The following is a 24,650-nucleotide window of genomic DNA, read 5'->3' on the forward strand; positions in this document are numbered from 1 at the left end:
ACCTGAAAGAAATGGTTGAACTTTTTTTATTCCTTATTGTTGTACTGGATTTTCTATTTCCCACCTGTATAGTTTAGAAAGAGTCATAAGTCACTATCCATAACCAATTTTATTGCTTGAGAAACATTACCAAATTTTATTTCTGAATCATAAATTACTAAACACTGTGAACACAAATAGATTACTGCTACCTAAGTAGCATTACATTCAATAATGTAAATTTTTAAATAGTAGGATTCTACTTTATGCTGTTTGAAGATACCCAGGAAGATACCCAGTCAGGAAGACTTTGCAAGCTTCAGGTGGCTAAAACTGAATGTAGATATGACTTTGCCTGGTAATTGTCAACATAGGTCTAAGATTACAGGGAGATTAATCAGTCAGTGAGCATGTATGGCACAGGTGAAAAATGTCAGTGTGAAAAAGGCATCTGAATGAATGAATGTGTTTTGAGATTATGTCCCTCGTTCATCCAGACGTTATTATTTACTAGAGGCCCAATGCACAAAAACTCATGCAAGAGTAGGCCTTACTTCCCCTGGCTGCCGGTACCAGCTTCCCTCCGGCACCCGGGATCTGGGCTTCCCTCCTCCGGCCACGGGCAGGCACCTGGGACCCAGGCTAGCTTCCCCTGGCTGCCCTCAGGCACCCAGGACCCAGCTGGCTTCCCCTGGGCCACCCCCATGCACCCAGGACCCAGCTGGCTTCCCTCCGGCCCAGGAAGGACATCTGAAATGACATCAGGTCTAATTAGCATACTACCCTTTTATTATTATAGATACTTATGTTTGTCCCAAAATAATCATCTGGATTTACCATTTTTAAACACCCCAGGACAAGAAATAAAACTGCAGCTTTTAAGTAGTCTGTTCATAACTTTTGGAGAGTCATCTATGGAGAAAACACCAAAAGACTGATAGTGCTTTTTTTTTTTTAATTGAGTATATCTGACATATAACATTGTGTAAATTTAAGGTATACAATGTGTTAACCTGATACATTTATATATTGTAATATGATTGCCATCATAGCAATAATTAGCACCTCTACTATATTGCATAATTATCCTTTCTTTTTAGTGGATGGGGATCATTAAGTTTTAACTATTTACATTGCTATGTGCCAGTAGAATTTGTATTCCATACTGTGAAGAAAAAAAATGAGCAATGGCTTGCTCTTGAGAATGGGAGACAGATAATATATTCCCAACAAAAATCTCATTATCCTGTTTAAAGTGAGCTTACTAAGGGTCCCAACATTTTTTGGTTAGCTGAGGTAAAGGCATAAATGAAACACAACGTAGAGATTAAAAAGGAAAAATATGTTGCATGGCTTCAAATTATAAAACTATATCCCAGCAGAGATGTGACACAAGTTTGTTTCTCTCCAAATATATAGCCAAATGGCCAAAGACAGGAGAGAGAAAATTAGTCATTTTAGAAGCACAGGTGTATTCCCTAGGACATATCATTCTATGCCGTGGGCACTAATGTTTTCTGCTACTCAAGAGATTTCCATCTAAAACTGAAGGATGTCACAGCCCTCTCATTTGTCTCTATAAGATCTGCTGAAAGAAAGTAATTGATAGCAATGGTTTGTATTCCAGCATGATTTAGACATAATTGAAATGTCAAGTGAGAAAGAAGGAAACAAATATCAAGCATGCTGACTTTAAGTGTCCATTTTGTTTCTGTCAATTTCATCTTACCTGTCTCTTTTCTAGAATATTCTATAAGAAGGCATGTGCAAACTTGATTCTGTTTTTTAACTTTCTCAGAGGGAAGTAAGGAAAGTTGGAAACATCTTGTACAGACAAAGAATACTGGTGGCTTTATTTATAGAAGTTTTGGTTCTATAAACTGTTTTTCAAGTTAACATTTATTGAGTGATTATTATAATCATGGAACTGCTAGAGGATGAGCAAGACATGACCCTATCAGGGACTCTTTAATGGAGATTAAAACACAGACGTGAATACAGATAACTAGAAGGACACGTGCTATGACGAACAGAAAGTATCACAGAAACGTAGAGGACAAAGTACTTGAATTTAGCATTCCTCATGAGAATCTCTTCAGGGAAATCATGTATGTTAGTTATCCACAAAATAACAATATAATATAATAACTCTATTGCCTCCTCTCCTTTTCCATCAAAAAGTGGATCTAAACTAAGAGTCAGTATGAATGACCAAGAAAAAGCTTTATATGTCTTATAAAACTCAACACACAAAAAAATAATCAATCTGAATGGAATTAAAGGAAAGTTGGTAGAGGGGTTGAGTTCTATGAGACAGTGTGGTGGTGTTTTGTGTGGTGATGTATATATATATATATATATATATATATATATATATATATATATATACACACACACACATACACACACACACATATATATATTACTAAATTGAATCATATATAGTTAAATTGTATTCATAAATTAATCAGATAAAATACATTTAATCATGTATTATTAATTATATATACTAATACATATCATTGTATGTATATATGATATAGGCATACGTGTTTGTGTTTAAAATTTGAGTGAAAACTTAGATAGGACTGATAACAAGAATTTTCAATCAATCAATCACCAGATATTTTTTTGAATGTTTGTTTTAGGCAAAAAGTAGGCCTTCCCTTGAGACTTATAATCTCATTTGAACTAATATAATAACAAATAATTTTCAATTAGATGTTAGTTACTGAGTTCTAAAAAGGCAGGAAAAGGCTTAGGTTTGAGTAGATGGTAAAAGTTTATAGATGTTAGTTACTGAGTTCTAAAAAGGCAGGAAAAGGCTTAGGTTTGAGTAGATGATAAAAGTTTGCAACTTTTCTTGTGTGGAATATATAAAGATATAGATATATAAATACCTGTGTTATTATATCCAAGTTCCACAAAGCTAGAGTAGCTTCATTGATTTAGGAAAGTATAAAATAAAATAAATACTTTTGTGTACAGTTTGATATTTGATCCCTCCATGTGTGTCAACACGGGGAGAATGAAGCATTGACTTTATAAAAATTATCTAGAATTCATGGGGGAAAGTACTAAGTGAAGGAAAATATTTTATTGATCTAAAGTGGCTAATTGGATCTCTACAGTGATTAAATTCACTTTAGAATTGTTCAACTCCAAGTTAGGAAAATGTGGCCTTAAGTAGCAACATCAGAAAAACACAGAGGTAAATAATTGATTATGATCATGAAATCCATTCTAGGAACCACTGCCCCCAACTTTAAATAGCCCATTAAAGCCGAGCAAAGATTTCCAAGGCATCTATTATGTTCCTCTAAGATTTGCTTAGGTAACTTTTTGGCTACTTATTATACAGAAAACTTTCAAAATAAGCATGCGCTTGTTACACTTCAGCATACCCGAGAATCACTTGGAAAAAGAAGCACAAATTCCCCTAAACATCTGAGTTCAGTGTCCCTGGGCTGGGGTGCAGGAAAATGCATTGAAACCAAAACCCCAGGAGATTCAGACAAGAGTCGTCCATGGACCACACTTTCAGAAATTCTTTTAAAGTGTATAAACATTAGATTTCTTTTATACTTCTCTGGTGTGTTCAAAAATAGCTTCTTCACTTTCTATGCCTCATGGGCATTCTCCTCACACAAGTCAATGCACTACTACCACAAGTGCATTGCCAAATTTTGTCTTTAGAACCCAGTTCACTTGAAAAGTTTATTTAACATGAATCACCTTCTTTCTTTATCACAGTTCACAGTTGTTCTTGCTTCCAAACATCTGTCAGACTTGAAAATGTCTCCTTTGAAAAGAAAGCTATACCACAAAAATACTCACAGTAGATTTCTCTATTAGTATTTTTATTTACATGGGTTTCTTAAAGGCATTTCATTCATTTACTTATTTTATTTTTTGAAAATTAATTTCTGACTGGTTCAAAATATATGACCAATTAAAAAAGAGAAAGAAAAAAGTTGAGAAAAGCAAAAGTATTTAAAAGTGAACTGGTGATAGTTGAATGTAAATAATGTAAATTTGAGAGGCCATTGATAGTCATTAGGGCCAGTAAGTTCAGCATCAGAAGGTCCTACCTCACTTTGCTTTGACTTTACAATTTCAATGGACAACCATTTAAGAGGCACAATTTCCCACTTCCCTGTAGTATTGATTTTCACTTTTTTAAAGTCCCTAAACCCCTTCTCCAATGAAATCTCACCTAGAAGTATAATATATAAAACAGACAAGATAAAGATTTATTCTGGTGAAGCTGGAGTGGAAGGCCTAGACCACTGGTTCTCAATTTTATTTTCCATCAGAATTACCCAGGGGCTTATTTAAAATTATATTGCTGCCCTGGCCGATTTGGCTCAGAGGATAAGGCATTGGCCTGTGGATGGAAGAGTCCCGGGTTCAATTCCGGTTGGGGGCACGTACCTCTGCTGCAGGCTCCTCCCTGGCCCGGGCCCTGGTCAGGCCCATCTGGGAGGCAACCAACTGATGTGTTTCTTTCACATTGATATTTCTCTCTGACTTTCTCTCTCTCTTCCACTCCTTCTAAAAATCAATGGAAAAATATCCTTGAGTGAGGATTTAAAAAACAAAATTTTTTTTTTAATTATATTGCTGAGCCCTGGCCAGTGTGGCTCAGTTGGTTGAAGCGTCCTCCCTTACACCGAAAGGTTGCAGGTTCGATTCTTGGCCGAGGCTCATACGGGAGGCCACTGATCGATGCTTCTCTCTCTTTCTCTCCCTTCTCCTCTATCTAAAAAATTTGGTGAACATATCCTCAGGTGAGGATTTAAGAAGAAATCTAAAAAAGGAAAAATATCATATTGCTGAACCCATCTCAGATTTTCTAATTCAGTACATCTGATTAAGGCCACGTGATTTGCATTTCAGAGAAGTACCCAGGAGATGCTGGTCTTTGGTCCAGGGACCAGACTTTGAGGACCTCTGTCCTGGAGCAGCCCTCTCTCTGCCTGGCTCTCACCCACTAAGGCAACTCTGAGGCAGCTCTGGAGCTCTTCAAAATACCAGGGGCTTCTTTGTAGAACCCAGTTATTTTACAGGTCAAGTCCACTTTTCTTTGCTTGGACTCAAGTCTCTAAATTCTGGCCTCAGCTTCCCTCTAAAGCCATCTCAATGAGCCTCGCATTCACCCCGCAACCCAACTGAACTGTCCTCTCCACTGCTCTCCAAGCACAGAATGCTGCCACAGACATCTCTGCCTTTACATGAGATGTACCTATGCATTTTCTTCTTAGTGTTATTTTTAAAGTTTTTAATTGAGGTTTATTTGACATATAACATTACATTAGTTTCAGGTATGCAACATAATGATTGAATATTTGTATACCTTGAGAAATTATTATCATCATAAATCTAGTAACATCGGTCACCTTAACAGAGTTACAAAAATTTTTTTGTCTTGTAATGAGAAGTTTTAAGACCTACTCTCTTAGCCACTTTGAAATATGCAATATGGCATATACATTTCTTTACCCACTTCATTGGTAGGAAAAACATTTCTGAAGTTCTACAAACATAGCCTTTCTCTCATGAAAAGAAGTAATGAGGGCTTTTAAATCCACAAATGCATCTCAAACATATCTGAATGGGGCACAGATAATAAAATGCCCTGGTATTCAATGCCTCTACCTTAGAGGAAATGAATTCTAAATCAACTTGGCTGACATGAGAATCTGCAGCTACTAGAAACAGAGTAGATTAACATCTCACCCAATGGTATCATGAATGATAAATAATGTTTGCAATGTACTTAATGGGTTTCCTCCAGATTCCCCATGCAATTCTCAGATATTGACTATGGACCACAGGATTTATGAAAACTGAATATAATAGTGATCACCTGCTATAAAACTTCTTCAACTAGAAAAATACTGAGGATGCATTAAAGTAGCATTCCAAGGTCAACCCAGGTCTGGATTACTGTTGTCTAGAAAAGTCTCCATTCAGTTTTAATAAAGTCTTTCCTTTATTGTCCTAATTGTTGGACAACTGTCCTAGAATTGATAGACATATTTATTGTGTTTGCTGGGGATATTCAATGCAAGTCAACTGTCCATCCATGAGCAGTGACCCCTAAAGGTCTTGAGTAAGGAGTAAAGAATAGGTTTCTCTAAACTCATGGAAGCCACAGTTTAGTGTCTTGGAGACAGACCTAAAAAGTGGAGTTCTTTAACCCTATAATCTCCTTGGTTTTCACCATCTGACAGTATAATTGATATTTTATTATCTCTAGTGCAGGAATGACAAATCATTTTCATCTGAGTGTCAACAATACTCAACTAGTACTGGCTTTCTGCCATGATGTGTTGAGAATGATTCTGAGACCACATTTGGGCTCAGAGAAAAGATTACTCTGATAGATTAATAATATGCAAAGAAGGAAATTGACATTTAACGTGCCATGAATGTCTACTCTTACTCTAAAATGAAGACAAAATCAAAAAATTATAAAATAGAATAAAATAAAATGAAGACAAAATCTTATAGATAGTCCTAAAGAAAGTTATCTGCCTAAAAGACTTCTCCTCTAAATAACTGTTGGACCAACTTTTAAAGAATGTCAGTTGAAGAGGCACCAATATTTTTGCCTGCCCATTTCAGTCAGCTCTGATTCTGTGTTTTCTACAGAGCCTAAACCAATGAAAAGCTTGACTATTTCTTTTGCCTGGCTCTGGGCAATAGTCGCTGATGGAATCTCATTTGGAATGAACTCTGAGGATGTGTTTCTCTTACAATTTTGGCAGCAGAAAATCTACCTGACCATGTGGCAGTCCCTGTATTCTTTGGCAACACTTCAGTTTCTACTCTGGGGCATATTCATAACCAAAGGCAAAGGAAAGCAGAGAAATTACAGGGATACTGATCAGGATTTGTCACCTAAATGTCCTGTTAGTCCCTGCCTTATGTGAAGAATTTGGCAGCGTGTCTGCCTCAAGAGCAGTGCTCTCCAATAGAACTTCCTGTGAGCATGGAAATGTTCTGTATCTCTGCTGTCCCATCACCTAAGCGCTAAGCACTTGAATTGTGAGCAGAGTGACTGCTAATTAAATTTTACATTTTATTTAACCGTAATAAATTTGAGTTTAAATTACCCCATGACTAATGGCTTCCATATAGGATTGTACAGCTCCAGCATTTCTGCATTTCCCCAAAACTGGGAACGCTGGACTGCTGACAGATTTCCATGGTTCCCTTTATTTCAATTACATTTTTTGCATTTAGCCAACATTATACATCCAGTCATTCAAACAATATTTTTTAACACCTACTATGTTCCAGGCACTGTTCTAGGCACTGGCCAAAACACACCTGTGAACCAAATAGACAAAAATTCCTGCTGTTGTGGAACTTTCATTTTAATAGGATTAGATAGATAGTAAGTAATAAGCATAATATACACCCCTTGTAATATTAGGTGATAAAGAGAATGGTGGGGGAATTAAGGTAAGGAGGTATGGGAAAGCCTCTGTCTTAGCACCTGGATGAGACTACATAGTAACATCATGTGCAGTCCCTGCAGCCAAGGAGTTAGAGTCTCATTAGGACTTTCTTAAATTAATATTTCTTTATGAAATGCCATGTATAAAATGTATAGCACAAAGCTTCTCTCACAATAGGTACTAAGTGCCTTTTACCACCCTCAATCCTACTAAACTACCCACCTTCTATTTCCTTTTGTATGTATATACAGTATATGTCTCTATTTTACCTTGGGATTCTAGAGTAGGTTTTAAAAAAATAGAACAAAAGAATGTGAACAAAAGGAAGAAACTCTCCATGCGTAGTTGTAAATGAATTTTATTGAACAGATTGTACCATCAAGGTGTGTGCATTCTGCCCAATTATAGGCAGCTTCTCTAAGATCATTCTAACTACCTCACATTACTGAATGGGAACCCGCATGAAAAGCCCAGGTGAACACTTTCTCTGGGTTAGATACTAAAGCAAGATCAGAGGTACTGTTTCTCACAGGCCTTAGCTTACAGAGGCCATTCGTATCTGATCCTTAGTAAAAAGTTGGACACACCAGTTTACTCATCCCATCCCCTCTATTGGTCATTTTTGTGTGTTCCATTCACATGGTTCCCAACTTACTAGTCAACTAGTGCTTTCTGAAATCCATCAACATCGGTCAGTTAAGCATGAGGTTAACATGAAGCATCACTTATCCAGAGTTGTTCTTTGGGCTTCTAATTGTTGAACAAAATATTTATTTGCCTTTTAATGAATTAAAAGGAACTTTGGGCATCTGGTAAGCTAGGGGAGTAGTGATCCTTGAAATCACATGACTCAGTCTTCTCTCACATAACACTTATAACATCCAGTTTCAGGAGAAAAAAAAAAAACAGATGAAATCTCCACTTGTATCCAGTCATTTCAACAACAAATCACTAACTTTGTGTGATTACACTGAGTTGAACTATGTATTTAGGTTCATATAATTTATTTGCAGACATTCTTCCTCCCAGATTCTCTTGTCCTTAGACCCCACTCTGATGCTGTCAGCTATAATATAATCTTTAGTACATTAGTTTACCTCTGTAGGCGTCAGATTCTTCATCTGGAAAATGTTTACTCTCAACTTGTATCATTCCTTTATCCTAAAGTTCAAATCCCTCAGCAAAATTTTTAGATTAATGCTTTCCAAAAAACATACAGATTCCAGAAATATCAAGAGTTGATATGTTATATTGCTAGTGATGGAGTGCTATTGCACGATTTTAAGAAGGATGTGATAGAATCATATTTGCTTTGTAAGAAGCACAATTTCATTAACCCAGTGGGAAATGAATTAGAGGAGGATAAAGAACAAACTAATTAGTGGTCTGTTGGTACCATCTGAGTAAGATGTGATGAGGGCCCAAACCAAGGTATATCGAGAATAAGATTGAGTGGAACAGTACTTTAGAAACTCAGACTTCTCAGTTAGTTTGTGGGAGGTGCTGTTGTTTTTCCTCTCCAAACAGATCCCAATGTGAGATGAGTACACGAAGAAAACACCCCGCTGTTTTTGCAGGTGACAGCAGGGACACATTACATGTTGATCCAAGCATGACACGTTTTACAGATGTCCCTTACATATAGCATTCAATAGAGACAATGGAAAAAAGGTTCCGGCCAGGTGCCCAAGGCCTAAAAGAAACACCTTGTATATAGTAGATGCTGAATAAACGTAAATAGGCTACTGAATCAAAAGAAAACATGTGCAGGTCCTATGCTTCGAGCAAGTAATAACATTTTGAAAGTATTTGTCAGGGATTAGACTCACTTTTAAGGAAAATTGTGGTTCTCATTCTAATCAGCTGTTAACAGATGGAATGTAAAGTAAAAAGTTGAGGCTCTTTATGCTTAAATATGGAAAAGATCAATGCTTTACAATGTCTCCTCTGAACAGAATCACTTGATGGAGTTACTTGCATCCAAGATAATCACCGTTAATATATTCCTTTTCTCTATATATTTATGCTTCTCTTCCATCAAGAAATGGAGTCTATTCCTTCCCTCCTGTTGAATCTGGGCTGCTCTTAGTGACTTGATTAATTAAAATAAAGAAATGACATTTTGGGAATTCTGAAGTTAAGTCATAAAAAGCCCTGTGATTTCTACCTGGGCCTCTTTGAACACTCTTTCTTGGAATCCTCACTGAGAGAAGCTAACTGCCATGTAAGAAGTCCATCTATCCTGCCACCACTGTTCCTCTGTTCCCTTGGCCATCCCAGGCCTGGGGCCGCACTTGGAAGTAAAGAAGCCATAGTGGAGAGTCCAGCCCCAGCAGATGCCATGTGGAGAAGAATTAAGGCCCCAGACATAGAGTCCCAGTTGAGCATTTATAGCCATCTTCAGTCATTCCAGCTTCTCAATAGATATCATGGAGCAGAGATAAGGCATCCCTACTATGCTCAGCCTGAATCCCTAGACCCTCAAAACCACCAACACAATCACTACTGTTTTACATCACTAAGTTTTGGGATGTCTTGCCAATTAAAAGATCATCAGAATATATGACATACAACCCTATGAGTTAATTGAGACTAGGTCTGTATAGTATTCATCTCTCTACTCCTAGCTTAGTTCCAGGCACATAGTAGGCACTCATATTGTTTGTTGAATAAATAAATAGATGTGCAGATGTCTACATGGGTGTTTTTAAGGTTCCTCTTTAATTGAGCCTCCTAAATCTGCTTAGTGTCTCTATTTCCCAAATGTAAGAAAGAACTGGTGATCTCTCACCTCTCTGAAGTGGGGAAGTTATTTCTGCAGCCTGGACTGGGAGTGGCCTTGTACCATTGGGCTCACCAGGTGTGCAGAGCACTGGTGATCCCAGGACAGAGCTCTGCATTGCACACACAGGCCCCAGCTACTGGTTGTGCTACTTAACAAGAAGTGACTCTTTCCTACGGGATATTGTAAGACAGTGTTTTGATAATAATAAATGCTTACATAGGATTTGTCAGGCACTTTTCTAATTCCTTTACAATGATTAATTCATTTAATATTTACAAATCAATGAGATTAGTGCTATTATAATTCTCATTTTACATATATGAAAAATATAACATGGAAAAACTACATAACTTAGACAAGATCACACAGCTAGCAAGTGACAGTTTAACTTTGGGAAGGACCATGCTATTACTGATGACCCAGAGCCGTGATATTTGGGAGGAAGTGCTAACTTTTACTGAAGATGGAAAAGAAGATTTAAAAAAATACCATTCTCCATTACCTTAGGCAGGACATGTAATTTTTCTGTGTCTTTAGTGTTACATTTAGTAATTTGCTTTGGCTTCAAGAAAATAATAAAATTTCATTTTTCTTTAGAGTATTTGAAATTCCATGGGAAATGATATCTTTTAAATACCATGTTGATATTAGCAATCTTTTTTATCGACATAAATATGATAGACACAATCTTTTGTATCTGAATAAATTAATAGAAGGTGCTATGGAGGGCATTAGAAGGGCTTCTCTCCTCAAAAGCCATTAACCTAAGTCTAGCTCTTTGAGTCTCATTGAATTTTAAATGCATTTTCTAATTTTTTAATCTAGGAACAAAACTCTGACATTGCAAGTAATTAAATTCATTCTGAGAAAAGTGTGTATGTGCGGGTGGTATTGCATTCGAACAGAATACTAATAGCAAACAGTGGGAAGTTTTGTTGGTTCCTCTGAGCACTAGATGAACCTTGACCTATTTCAAATAACTCTGCAATTCATCTAAAAAGCTCCAGGTCACAAATACAGCATTTACATGGAAACATAAATGCCATAGTATAAAGATTTCCCTCACTTCAATGACTACATTTCCTAAATCAGAAAACCTTCCAATTTTAGGTATGCCAAAGACAGCATTGGTGTGTGGAGTCACAGATTAACAGCTTCTATAAATAGGTAACCCTTTGTCAAAGACCCAGTTCTAGAACTAAAAATTTTACATAACACTATAACCATGTTTTGATGTCAAGAAATTTCCAATCACTATTTTAAAGCCATAAAAAGAAATCTAAAATTGGCTTATTTCTATTTTTGCTGATTATTAAATATCACAGTCCAGATTTTTAAATCATTCCAGTGTTTGCAGAGGGGCATAAAAATGGAAAGAGCTAGGAAAGCAATAATTTCAAGAAAGCAGGCTTCTCAATATCCTACAGAATATGGCCACAAAATAAGAAAGGGCTCTTGGGGAAGACAAGAAGCCTTTGTGCCAAACACAAGACATTGGTTCAGCACAGCAAACACTTGTGAATTTAGAAGCAAATATAATCGTCAACATACTAAATGCCCTTTCCATCATCCTCATTTACCAGTCATTTACTTACCTCCTCCAAACACACCTGATTTTCTTCAAATGTTCTCTTTATCACAAAAGGAAAATCAATTTCCTACAACAAATACACTTACATTTTTACCCCCAATGCAGATTATTAGGAAACTGAAAGACATATTGATGGGTTCCAATCAGGAAAAGCAGCACCATGGAGGGAAGGCTGAAACCAGTAGACTCAACTCAAGCATTTGAGATGACCAAGCCATGTGACTTTGCACAAATCATTTAACCTCTTGAGCCACAGTTTCCTCTTCTGCAAAGTGGAAAACCTGCTTGACACAGGTTTTTATGAAGATAAAAGGAGATCATCACTGTAGCCCACTGTGTCATAAACCGTGATGTGCTATGAGCATGTCAAATGTTGTACAGGATCTTTTTCAAAACCATGTTATTAAACTCTTCAGATCAAAGGCATGAGACCTAATATCTGTTGTTTCTTGGTCAAAAGTGGGAGATTTGCAAGTGTTGGGAAGTTGTTAAAGGCAAAGAAGCTTCAAAAATGAGATTTTCCTCTTGATGCAATCAGGATGATGGAAAAAGAACTAAACCAGGAACAGCAGTTATTTAATGTTTAATGAGCACCTAGGTGCTTTATAAGGACCAAATCACCTTTGTTTCACCTAAAACCATCTCTGCTCCATCAGTGATAGGCATCCCACACTTTGGAAAACAACCCACCGAAAGAATTCTTCTACTTCAAAAAAATAGAATTCCTTGGTTATTATTGCTAAGTCATTGATGCAAAACCACAGCTTTAGTCAGCTGCAAAACTGGGCTAAAAGTATAAGATTTTTAGTGTCTTTCATATCTCCTAACCACTGAAACCCACAAACAGCTTAGCTGTACGTTATGCCTCAATTTTTACAAAATGACAGGCTGGATACCAGTGACAGATCCCTCAGACAGATAATGACCTCAGGGAACTGGGACTTATTGCAGATGGTTAGCAATAGGAAACAAATTTTGAGTTGTTCTCAAAATTAAACACCTGCAGATAAATGATTGGATCTATCAAGAGTTTCTAATCAGGAGTTTCTTCTGTTCTTAGAATCGTGTACAACATCTATGTACATTTGATATTGCAGAATTCTCTAGACCCATCCACGTGGGTTATTTGTCAAGTAGACACATGCCCAGGTATAAGTGCTCAGGCCCTGACTCCTTAAGAAAAGTAATTGGCAACACAAATGTAATTATATCACTTTCCAACTTAAATCCTTCAATGGCTTCTCATTGCCGGGAAATAAAATCTGAGCTCTCTAACACTGTGTCGGAAGTTCCTTGTTATTTTGTCCTTGCTCATCCTCTCTGCAGCCCCATCCTGTTCCACCTTTTCTTTTGCTCTCTATGCTCCAGGAATACTGACCTTCTTTTATTTTCTCTAAACTAGGCCTGTTCATGCTCTTTTGTCTGCCAAGAATGCAGACCCACTATCCCCTTGATCGTGCTAATGTTCATTCATTCCTCAAGTTTCAGATAAAGCAGCACTTCCTCAGAGGAATCTTCCTTGAACCCTCCAGATTAGATTATATTCAACTGTCATAAGCTGCTTCTTTTTACCACTGTCAATCACAGTTGAATTGCTGATTCATGTCTTTCTTCTCCACTGGTGTGAAAGCTCAGTGAAGGCTGGAAGTGTATATATCTCATCTGTCCCTGTAGCCCTGCATGCACCACAGTGTCTGGCACTAAGTAGACATTACTAAGCAATTGTTGACTGGTCAACACCTAAGGCCACAGAGTCCTCCAACATTGTAAACTTAAGAGGATCTAGTATCCCTTTTCAACCTTATTGGGGCCATCCTCTTTTCCTAAATGCCCTAGTATATGTTCATGATATAAATCTTCCTGAGGGGCAGAGGAGTAATCCATTCCACCACTGAGCTGAGTGATATTCAGGATCCTTGTTATAGTTTCATCATGGGGAATGCACCCTCCTCAAAGATGGGCCCCCATACTATCCAACCTACAGGGTCCAGGTAAATCGGAGCACAGCAGGCCATTGATATGAAAATATTCTCAAACTTCCCATCTTGCTTGCTTTTAAGCAACACAATTTGTCATGCTTTTATGTTAAAGGAAATTTCATAATTTCCTGTTCAAATAGCCACAGTGATAAAGAGAGGCAGTGGTGTAGGGCACTTGATGTAATAAAAGGCAGTGTGTGGTTGCCCTGGCTTGTGTGGCTCACTTGGTTGAGCGTCATCCCTTGCACCAAAAAGTTACCAGTTTGATTCCCTGTCAGGGCACATGCCCAGGTTGTGGGATCAATCACCAGTAGGGGATGTGCAGGAGGCAGCCAATTGATGTTTCTTTCCCTCTCTCTTTCTCTCTCTCCAAAATAACAAAATTTTAAAGGCAGTGTGGTGTCGTGGAAAGAGCACTAGACACGGATTCAGAAGACCTAGGTTCTGGTTCTGGCTCTGCCATGTATTTGCTGAGTGATCTTAAGCATCTGGCTCTCTCTGAATAAAATGTCCCTCCCTTTTAAATTGTATAAATATTTTGGCTATACGGTTCTTGTAAGCATCAAATGAGATAATTATATTTTAATATTGTACATAGGAATTGCTGATACTTCAATTATAAAAAGTTGTAAACTTTAAAATGCTAGGCAAATTGTGATCATTTTGTCACTGGTTCTTAAGAACAAGTTTTATCTTCCTCATTTCGGACAGTATCTGTTAACAATAAAGTGAATTTTTATTCCCTGCCATTTGATGGCTGGTAGAAATAGCCCAGTTCTCATCAGGCTAGTTAAAGGAGTTAAAGTTAGTTATGATTGGTCCATGTTTAAGAGATCATAGAGGATTGATTGGATATGATGCACTCCCTGCTTGCCTTAATTCTCCTCTAGTAAAAAACAGTCTTTTAATAAAGTAGTCAATATGATATTTCCATATGGGTCAGACCCTTGTTGACTATAACACAGCAAAATCTCAACATAAATAATGATGATGTGAATCATAGGCCAGATAAGCTACCACCTACATGAAATAATTTAGAAAACAAAGTAAGTTCTGTTTATCCTTATTGATGCTCAAAAATCCATTACTGAGATATGATCTTTTTTTCACAGAGATGAAGTTAAAATTTAAATGTTTAGATAAGCAATACAGTAAAATTTTACCAAGATGCTAATTATTAATTGAAAGTATTTTTTAATTACAACACTTGAGGATGAGGGTATTAAACATGAACTAAATCTTCCAATACTTTGCTCTTTTAAATTCTGAGACATTAAAATGGATTTGCTTTTAAATGCACTGTGGGTTTTCTTTTCATTATCCCATTCAAAATAACTGTTGTGAGAAGCATACCGGAAGAGGAAACTCCTCTCTAAAGGAAATTGTCATAATGCTTTCCGACGTTCTATAATGTCTCTCAGCAGTATGTACTGAATAGGAGCTGGGTTCACCTGTTTGGGCACTGGTTTTAATTGCAGACTTATCAATGAATCTTTGCGGGACCAGCTGCTGGTGACCATCCAGAAGACCTTCACGTACACTCGAACGCAAGCGCAGCATCTGTTCATCGTCCTCATGGAGTGCATGAAGAAGAAGGAACTGGTATGTAAGCAGTGACCCATGAGTGGCAGAGCCCTCTCCACAGCCCCTCTGTCTGTTTCACTGTTTTCTTGAATCACACGCTGTTTCCCCCTCCCCTGAGGCCCCATTGGCTTCTGTAGTTTCCTCCCCTCAGTAGCTAAGACACTGCTTTTCCTGCCCTAATTTAATGTGAGAGAGGGTTTTAGTCTCATTTCCTACTGAAGCTCACCCAAATGATTCTGATTGCCTCAACCAAATGAATAGACGAGATGAAACAGGTCACCTACTGGGAAACGCTCCAGTGAATCCTCTCTGAGGTTTGGGGTTTCACTGTGCTTGGGAGTTGTGAAGCACTGATGTGCTTGTTGTCAAATAACTTAGTGACACAGGGTCCAGGCTACTACCCTAATCTACACAGGTAGAAAATGGAGGCATGTACCCAAGGAATGGTGGCGATTTCTGGCGTTTCTGAAGTGTCCTCCAACAGCTACTGAAACATTTCCTACATCTGGACAAAGTGTCTTACAGAATGTGGGTTAACACAGAGACCATCTGCTAGGGCAGTGTTCGGCAAACTCATTAGTCAACAGAGCCAAATATCAACAGCACAACGATTGAAATTTGTTTTGAGAGCCAAATTTTTTAAACTTAAACTTCTTCTAACACCACTTCTTCAAAATAGACTCGCCCAGGCCGTGGTATTTTGTGGAAAAGCCACACTCAAGGGGCCAAAAGAGCCGCATGTGGCTTGCGAGCCGCAGTTTGCCGACTACGGTGCTAGGGTGAACAGGAATAGAAAGAGCTGACATGCAATGTGCCAGGCAGAGGATGCTCCATCTTCACATGTACTGACTCCTGCAATGTTTGCCACTCTCCCAATGAGAGAGGTAGGGTTATTGTTTTTACCAGACAGATGAAGATTGATTAGTAATTGAGGAACTAGGGCTCAAGACCAGTGGTGGTGAATGTCCGTTGGAAATATCTTTATTCTGAAATTGTCTCACCGAGGCCAGTGTAGTGAACCCACCCACTCTGGGTAGATTCTCTGAAAGCCTGGGCAGGCAGGGGCTATTCTCAAAGGGCACTGGAGCCCCCCTGCTCACAGGGGAGGTAAAAGAGCAGCTTAAACCCAGCCAGTGGTTTCACTCAGGTTTTAGACAACCTCAAGTCTGCGTGTGAATCCTGGAAGGACTGCCTCTGGGGACACTTGGGGAGCACTTCATCTCCAGAGGGGCACCAGGCCAGACCCTAAAAGGCTCAACCACAGGGGGATAGATAGGGTGGAGAGGAGCCGGCGCTAACTGCCTTCCTCCAGTTCTGCCACTAGACTGTGAGCTCCTCGAGGCCTGGGCTGGAACTATCTGCTTCACCATGGTGTCCCTATGCGTGTCCCCACCGCACAGAGAAGCCAGCGTGCAGATGGGGTTCACCGTCATGACCTCTGAGCCTCTATCCACCTGGGAGTGTCCCTGGCATTCTCCCACCTAGAAGGCAGTTAGCTCACAGCTGTTCGGCTCACTGCTTCCTCTGCCCCCACGGAGACACAAGCAGCCCTGAGCTTCCACACGCTCCACTGTGGATTTTCTCCTGACTGAGCACCAGTGATTTCCCAGTGCTGACTGCGGAACTTTATCAGAACTATGTATTTCAGCAGTCCTGCAAATTTCCTAGAAAAGCATTAGGATTAAAATTCTAGGAACCAGTTGGAAGTCATAAAACCAAATGAGGCTGAATGTGCTTCTCTGGGTATTTCATAGGACTGTCCCCTGGGATTCTGCCTGATAATCGTCATGTCACTTAATCATGGCTCCTGCAGAAAAGGTCAACTGCCTTTTAATGTGAGATCTTTATTGCAAGTTATATGGGGTACCCCTAGCTGTCAGGGAGGGCAATGTGATCTTAAGAAGAAATGAATTGTCCTTATCTCCACATCTGGGCAGAAAGCAGTTAGAATTTTAAAATCATAAATGGAGTTATAATAATTTCAGTCTTTGAGGGACAATTTATGTGCATGGACAGTCTGGGTGCTTGATAAGGAGGTAGGCATTATTTTCCCTTGGAGGGAAGAGGAGGTTACCTGAGGCTGGGTGAGGTGCAGGATGTGCACACCGCAGACAGGAGGCGCTGCACTAGGACTGCCTTGCTCCAGAACCCAGGTAGCTTCTACCTACCACCTTCACAGCGAGCACACAGAACAAGGAGCATTGCATAGTGGGGTTTCTCCTCAAGTTTATCTCCAAGTTTCTTTTGATTCCCTTTGCAAACTAAATGGAACATAATATTCTGAGGTCAGTCTAACCATTGCCAAGTTCAGCTAAGGGATTTGTTTCTGGAGCAAATCTGATATCTTTCTCATCCCAGCATCCTAGTAACGTGTAATGAAGAACTGCACTATGAATGTATACGTAGCTAGTGAAACACAGGCCTCTGGGCCATGTGGCCTCATGGAAAATATGCATCAATGAGTGTTTTGTGTGAATGCTTTCTATTCCATATCATTCTTGACAAAATTCACTTATCTGCTTATTTCCCACTTTGGGTCAAAACAACATCTCAAAACCTGTCACCTTCTGAGAACATATATCCCCCTAGAAACCAACCTGTGAGCTAAGTCCCATCATTGTTATCAAGAAAAAAATAAAATTCAAAGAGATTAAAACTATCCACAGAAGCATATTAATTAAGGGGGCAAATGTAAGGGATAAGGAATAAGGGGGTAGAGAGACACTCTTCTTCCCTCCCCAGAGTTACTTTCTCATGGATTCAATGATACGTATTAGACTCTCTAGATTCACTATTTCCTCACCTTTTCTCTTACAGTTCATTTTGTCTTTCCATTGCTAATTCCTCTTCTTTCTCTCCATTCTATAAACAGATATTCATCAAATATCAATATTGGCCCTTTCCCCTTTCATTCACTATTCTGACTTCAGTTATCATTTTGAGACAATTCTCAAATGCAAATACCTAGCCTTGTCTTCCTCCAAGCTCCTGCATTTCTGAATTCCACATACATCAAGTTTAGAACACTGTTCTCTCCAACACAATGTCTGTGAAGAAATAGAAATGTCCTTTGCAGTAGATGCTGGATTGTACCTAGCTACTTTAAAGTTTATTTGACTATCATCTTAACATTAATAAAGTCCAAACATTTTAAATGAGAAAGTGGAAAGAGAATACAGAAAAAGTATTGCTCCATTAAAAATGTTTTCCTTATTAGTTCTCAATTCATAGTGGGTTACAGATTAAGTTTTGGAAGTTCTGAAACTCTTTTAAGATGATCAGATTATCGCCATTTCAAGAATAAGGATGCTGCAGGCTTTGGAGTCAGTTTAATGCATAACAATGGACAAGTTATTGAATCTCTAGAGGCCTTTGTTTTGTCTTCCAGAAAGTTGAGGTAATGATAATATTTATATTATTGGGTTAATTATAAGATTTAAATGAGTTAACATATGCAAAGAACATAGAAAGCACTCAATAAATACTTTTATTTTAACAATGATGATGATGATGTCTATGTAGCATCTTATATTTAACAAAGATTATTTAATGTCATCTTATTTGATAGCACAACCAGCCTTGCTAACATTAGTATTAGTATCACTATTTTAGAGGAAAATCAAGACTCAAAGACTTAAGTGACAAACCCATGGTCACGTGGCTAGTTAGTAGCAACCCCATAACTTGAACCAAGAGCATCTTTCTGCAAGTCCTGGGCTCTTTTTTCCATATTTCAGCTGATTCCATATTCTAAACATTAGGTATGACCAAGTTTAAAAGGACTTTGTAGAAGCCCATTTTCTCTCTCATCCCTGGAGTAATCTGAACAAGTATTCATTAGAATCTGAGATCCCTGGAGGAAAAAAAGAATACATTGTTGGTTGCTTTTCCTGGGATGCCCTCTGCCCCAATGTAGCAGTCATTGTGTTTCTGCAAGGACAGTGTAAGCACAATGTCCAGGTCACTTAATATTTCTACATCAAGGGCAAACTGATCTTTCCAGCATAGTATTTAACTAGGCTAACTAGAAGCCCAAAATTAGACATCAACTTATGTCCTCACAAAATAATCATTGAAATAAAAAAGGAATTTAAAAGAATTTCATTTATACAATTGCTTGCCACGCCAGCTAATAATAACACCTTTCATTTTATGACTAGAGGCCCGATGTACGAAATTCATGCAAAGTAGGCCTTCGCAGCCGCAGCAGCTGCCTTGATTCCTTCCTCGCAGCCACAGTGGCTGCCTCGATCCCGCGGCTGCAGCCCCGGCTTCACCCGGAAGGTCGCCCAGAAGGGCATCTGGAAGGATGTCCAGAGGGCTGTTCAATCGATTTGCATAGTATGCTTTTATTATTATAGATGTACTAGAGGCCTGGTGCATGAATTCATGTACGGATGGGGTCCCTCAGCCTGGCCAGCGATCGGGCCGATCGGGGCTGTCTCGCCCACTCTTGATCGGGGCCAGCTGGCCAGGTGAAGGGACCGTGGGCGGTTGGCTGGCCGGCCTTGATTGGTACCGGTGGAAGGGACCGTGGGAGGTTGGCTGGCCACAGGAGGTTGGCTGTGGGAGTGCACTGACCACCAGGGGGCAGCTCCTGCATTGAGCATCTGCTCCCTGGTGGTCAGTGCGCATCATAGCTACCGGCCGGTCATCCGGTCATCTGGTTGTAACGGTTGCTTAGGCTTTTATATATATATAGACAAGGTATTATAACTCCTTATATGGACAGAGTTCTGTTGCATTCCTTGTGCCACTTGAGCTGCAAACAATGGGGCAAGAATTACATCTATTTTTCTGCTAACCAGAATAATTAAACAAATTGCAGAAGACTAGGGAACTATACAGAAAATGCCCATTTGATTTTCAACTTCACTATCAAGATGTCAGATTCTCTCTCAGGATCAACAAAACGCCATAAAATTTTAATGCCCCTGACCTTTTTCAGCCATAACCAGTAGATTAGAGACAATAGAAAAACATAGAAAGTACTGCACTCTCTTTTTGAGGGGAAAAATAAATAAAAATAATACAATAACCAAAATATAATAATACACAAAAACAAGCATATTATTATATTCACTTTAAGAGCTTAGTTATTATATAATTTACATGACAATTATTTTGGGTTCCAACTCTAGGAAGATATTCCTACATAGTGGGGTGATTCCACGCTGTATTCCCACTCTGCCTCTTGAATCCATGGTCTTACAATGACCATCTAAACCATTGGTCTTTGCTTGGTCTCACAGCCCCCATCCTCTCCATTGTAACTAACCAACAACTGCTGCATGACTCCTTTTAAGGAGCAACTCTCATAATGAAACCCCTATTACCCTCACTAGTGTTTCCCAAAGTGAAAAATGCTGATTGCAAATGAGATCATTTCAGGTGAAATGCAAATTAATATTTTTAAGAGGTGTTTTTTATTTTCATCTATATATATAAAAGTCCAGCAACCGAAACAACAGAACGACCAGAACGACCGGTGGCTATGACGTGCACTGCAGCAGCCGACCAGCCTGATCCGGGCCCCAATCGGCCTCCCCACCCCAGCCAGCCCAGCCCCCGATCAGCCCCCATAACCCCAATCAGGGGCGGAGCCGGCCAGCCAATCGCCCATGGCCCCTCCCCCCCACTGGCCTGACCCAATGGGCTCCCATCTGGGCGGGCCAGCTGGTCCCCACCCATGCATGAATTCGTGCATGGGGTCTCTAGTATATATATGAAATAAATAAATATAATAACATAAAACCATGGGTATTAAACCTAAATAAATACAAATTTCAAAGGAAATTCATTTGAAGAAAAAAAATGTAATTGTAGTGTTGGTATATAAATATAGCAAAAAGATGAAGATCATACAAAAATGGCCTTCAGAATTAAGTTTTAGTTCCTTGGCCTGGCATTAGAGACCCTCTGTGATCCAGATCTATCCTGCCTTTCCAGCCACAGTTACTAGGACTACTACTCTTATCTTACATTCTAGTCTAACAAAATCTAATTTTCCTTGAGGAAAAATCTATGCCTCATATTTTTCTTTATTTTGTGCAAGCTCTTGAATCCTTTCTCAAATGTTAAATGCACTAGAATTGAATCTCCACCTCTGTCCTACAGCCTATTCCCAAATATGAATTTTTCTATTCCAAATAGGAATATTCAGGCTAGTGTTTTCCCTGGATTGCAGAGAGCACAAATTCTTAGCCTAGTGTTTGAGAACAATTAGGAATCTTTAGAGAGTTCTGCAAACCCTTAAAAATATGTGCAAGATTTTGTGAGCATAAGCATAATATGGGAAGAATGCATTCAATTCTTAGATTCCCCAAGGTGTGAATAACTCATAGTTAAGAATCATTGTGTTAGAGGTCACTCCATAGCGGCAACTAAGTTAAACTCATGGGAGCCATATACATTGTTTTACATTCCTTCTAGTTTCTCAGAGACACCACATCTGGATACATATTTAACTTCTGAGCAGTTTTTAAATATGCAAACCTCCCTGTTCCTCATTAGCAGTTTTTATGCAGGTAATCCGTCACATGCTAAATAGTCAGTCATGTATTTCACAAAGTCATCAGCTTATGAACAGGCTATGATCCAAGGATCGATCCCAGAATCAATTTTCTCATAAAGCAATGTAAATAATTTAGCAAAATTCTGCTTTGCTATAGAGAGCCTGCGAACAAGAAAACCCAGAAATGAAGTAGGAAAGAAGAGAAAGGTTGTCATCCCTTTCTTTGGGACAGGAATGACCCTAGACAAGGTTGTTAATGTATTAACATTTGAGTAACAGCTCCCTCCTTCTCTGCAGCATTGCCCCCAGAAACACCCCAAAACCCTCTTTAGCATCCTTATAGGACTTTGCCCATCTTCTTCCTCCAGCATTACCCATCTCTCACCTCCTACAAGTAAGTCCATGCCCTCCCTGGAGAGGAGCTGGTCTGGGAATCTGGAGGCCAGTGGTGTTATTAAATTCACATTCATGTATGTGCAACTGAAAGTTCTTTGACCTCCATGACATACTTGAACTTCCAATAGAGAACACATACTGACCCAAAGAAATTATCAACTGGGGGACTTTTAGGAAGTCTAACAACTGAAGGGGAAATACAGGTGGGAAGCGTGAGGACGGAGTCGGCTACCACTTGAGTCTTGTTTAGAAATCTCTTTCCCATGTCAATTCTCACATTCAAATTATTTCCAAGCTCTGCTTCCTACAGCATCTTCATGATGGGTAAAGGCAGGAGAAAGAGAATGCTGAACATTGCACACACTGGTCCACCCTTTCTCTGTTTTAAATGTATCTTAGTTCTCTCACCCTTTCCCAGCAATATTTCTTTGACTAAGGTTGTAGGACCAAAGTTTGAAAATCACTGCTCCAAAATAGATGTTTCTCTGCTTTTCCCCTTCCTTCACTCCTAATTCCACAAAATGTACTCAAACCTGTTTAGCTTTGTTGTGTTTTTGACCCAGAGTGTTTGCAGAAGAAAAGGGGGGTTGGAGAGTTGAGGGGGGCAAATAAATGGGAAGGAGCCGTCAGGGCTATTAATATGCATGAGTTATTTGTAAACCAGGTGTCTGAAACCAGGTACTGTCTGCTTTCTCTTCCATGCTAATCAATGTGTATAAAATACCTCCTATCATTTAAACTCATTTACCCACATTCCTTCTATATTCGTATTTATGTTTCTTCTTATTAGATGTGAGGCTCAGTAAATGAATACATTCATCAAATTCCAAGGTTTCAGCCAAGGCCATTAGCCCGATGTTGATTACATGTCGCCAAATATATCATTTTTCCTGTTTATTATCTCCCTTCGCCAAACTCAAACCTTGCCCTTAGAAAATTATCCTAATCAGGGAAAACAAACATGCACTGCATAAAAGATTAGCGTTGCTACCATTATCTCTATCATTGCTTTTGACCATCTTCTCCCTCAAAGGGAATGTAAATGTTTTACCTGCTAATCTCCTCCTTTATTTTAAGAATTATTTTCCTTTTTTCCCATCTCATCTGGCCCTTTCTCTCTTGTATTTTATTTACTCTGCTGCCCAGTTCCACTATCTGTTATCAGTACACAGTTATCAGTTACAAGAGCTGGTGCTCAGGCTTTATAATGGTACTAGGTTGTCATCTTCATTTCCATAATGATATGACTCACACTTTATTCACCCCTGTCATCGCATTGGCCTGTGGAGGCCACATGATTTTAGTTTTCTTCTTCTCCTGGGCCTCTTCCTTCCTTTTAATCCATAGAAATGTAGACACATAATCCATAGAAGTATAGAGGTTTGGGGTGTTAACAAACACAGCAGTGGTTCTCAACCTTGGCTGCACATTGGAATTAACTGGGGAGCCTTGACAACTACTGATGCCTGGATTCCTCCCCCACTGGAGATTCTGACGTACTTGCCCCTTGCTGTGGTCTGAGTGGGAAAGATGTTGAAGCTCTCCTGGTGGACTTCCTGAGATAAGGACCTTCTTGCTTCTGCACCATTACTTCTGACACCTTCTATTTGCTTCTATGCCTTTGGGCCTAGAGAAGATCTGGCATAAATTGCCACAGGAGATGGGCATGATTTTTCTGGGGAAATATATTAAAATGTCATTTATGAAACTTTTCATTTTCCAAACATACTGACTGAAGCATCATTACACATTGAGGTCAGGCCTGGTGGGGGCTTGAGCAGAGAAAGAGCATAATTAAGTGAAACTGGTCCCAAATGACTTGGTTTCAAACATTGTGATCACATGCTTCTCCAAGCACTTCGCCATGACTTTTAACAAGGGATGAGAATGACTGCTGGGGCTTCACTACCACATCGTGGGCTCTCTGCACATGCCAACTGTGAGCCATCCTATATAAGAAAGAGCTAATATGCTAATTAGACCGAACAGCCAAACGACTTTCCAGACGACCTTCCGGATGAAGCCGGGGCTATGAGGGGCTGCGAGGGGCTGCGAGGGCCGGCCAAGGCAGCCGGAGCTGTGAGGGCCGAGCCCCTTGCACAAATTTTGTGCATCGGGCCTCTAGTTAAATGATAAAAGACAGACAAGAGGCATCACTGAGTAGTGGAAGGAAGGGAAGAGAAGGAGGGAACAGAAGGGAAGGAGAGAAGAAAGAGTAAATTAATATCTAGGTTGCCAGTTTCTTTTCCTAATTTTATCTTCCACAATATAGTAAGAGAGAGATAATATTATTCCTATTTTTACAGACAAAAAAAAATGTGTTAAGAGAAGGTAATCACTTGCTTGAAGTCAC

The 24,650-nt window shown here is 39.2% G+C and overlaps 1 protein-coding gene across 5 annotated transcripts in view; it reads left to right on the top strand.

The window, feature by feature from the left end:
- The window catches only part of TRPM3 (transient receptor potential cation channel subfamily M member 3), a 444,564-nt gene that overhangs the window by 282,219 nt on the left and 137,695 nt on the right, over positions 1 to 24,650 (top strand). For all 5 annotated transcript variants that reach the window (XM_079790372.1, XM_079790376.1, XM_079790373.1 and 2 more), the window contains one exon: positions 15,282 to 15,405. In XM_079790372.1, coding sequence (XP_079646498.1) covers positions 15,282 to 15,405 — 124 coding nt within the window. The remainder of the gene's footprint in view (positions 1 to 15,281; positions 15,406 to 24,650) is intronic.

Source organism: Cnephaeus nilssonii (genome assembly GCF_951640355.1).
Source record: "Cnephaeus nilssonii genome assembly, chromosome: 14".
NCBI lineage: Eukaryota > Metazoa > Chordata > Mammalia > Chiroptera > Vespertilionidae > Cnephaeus > Cnephaeus nilssonii.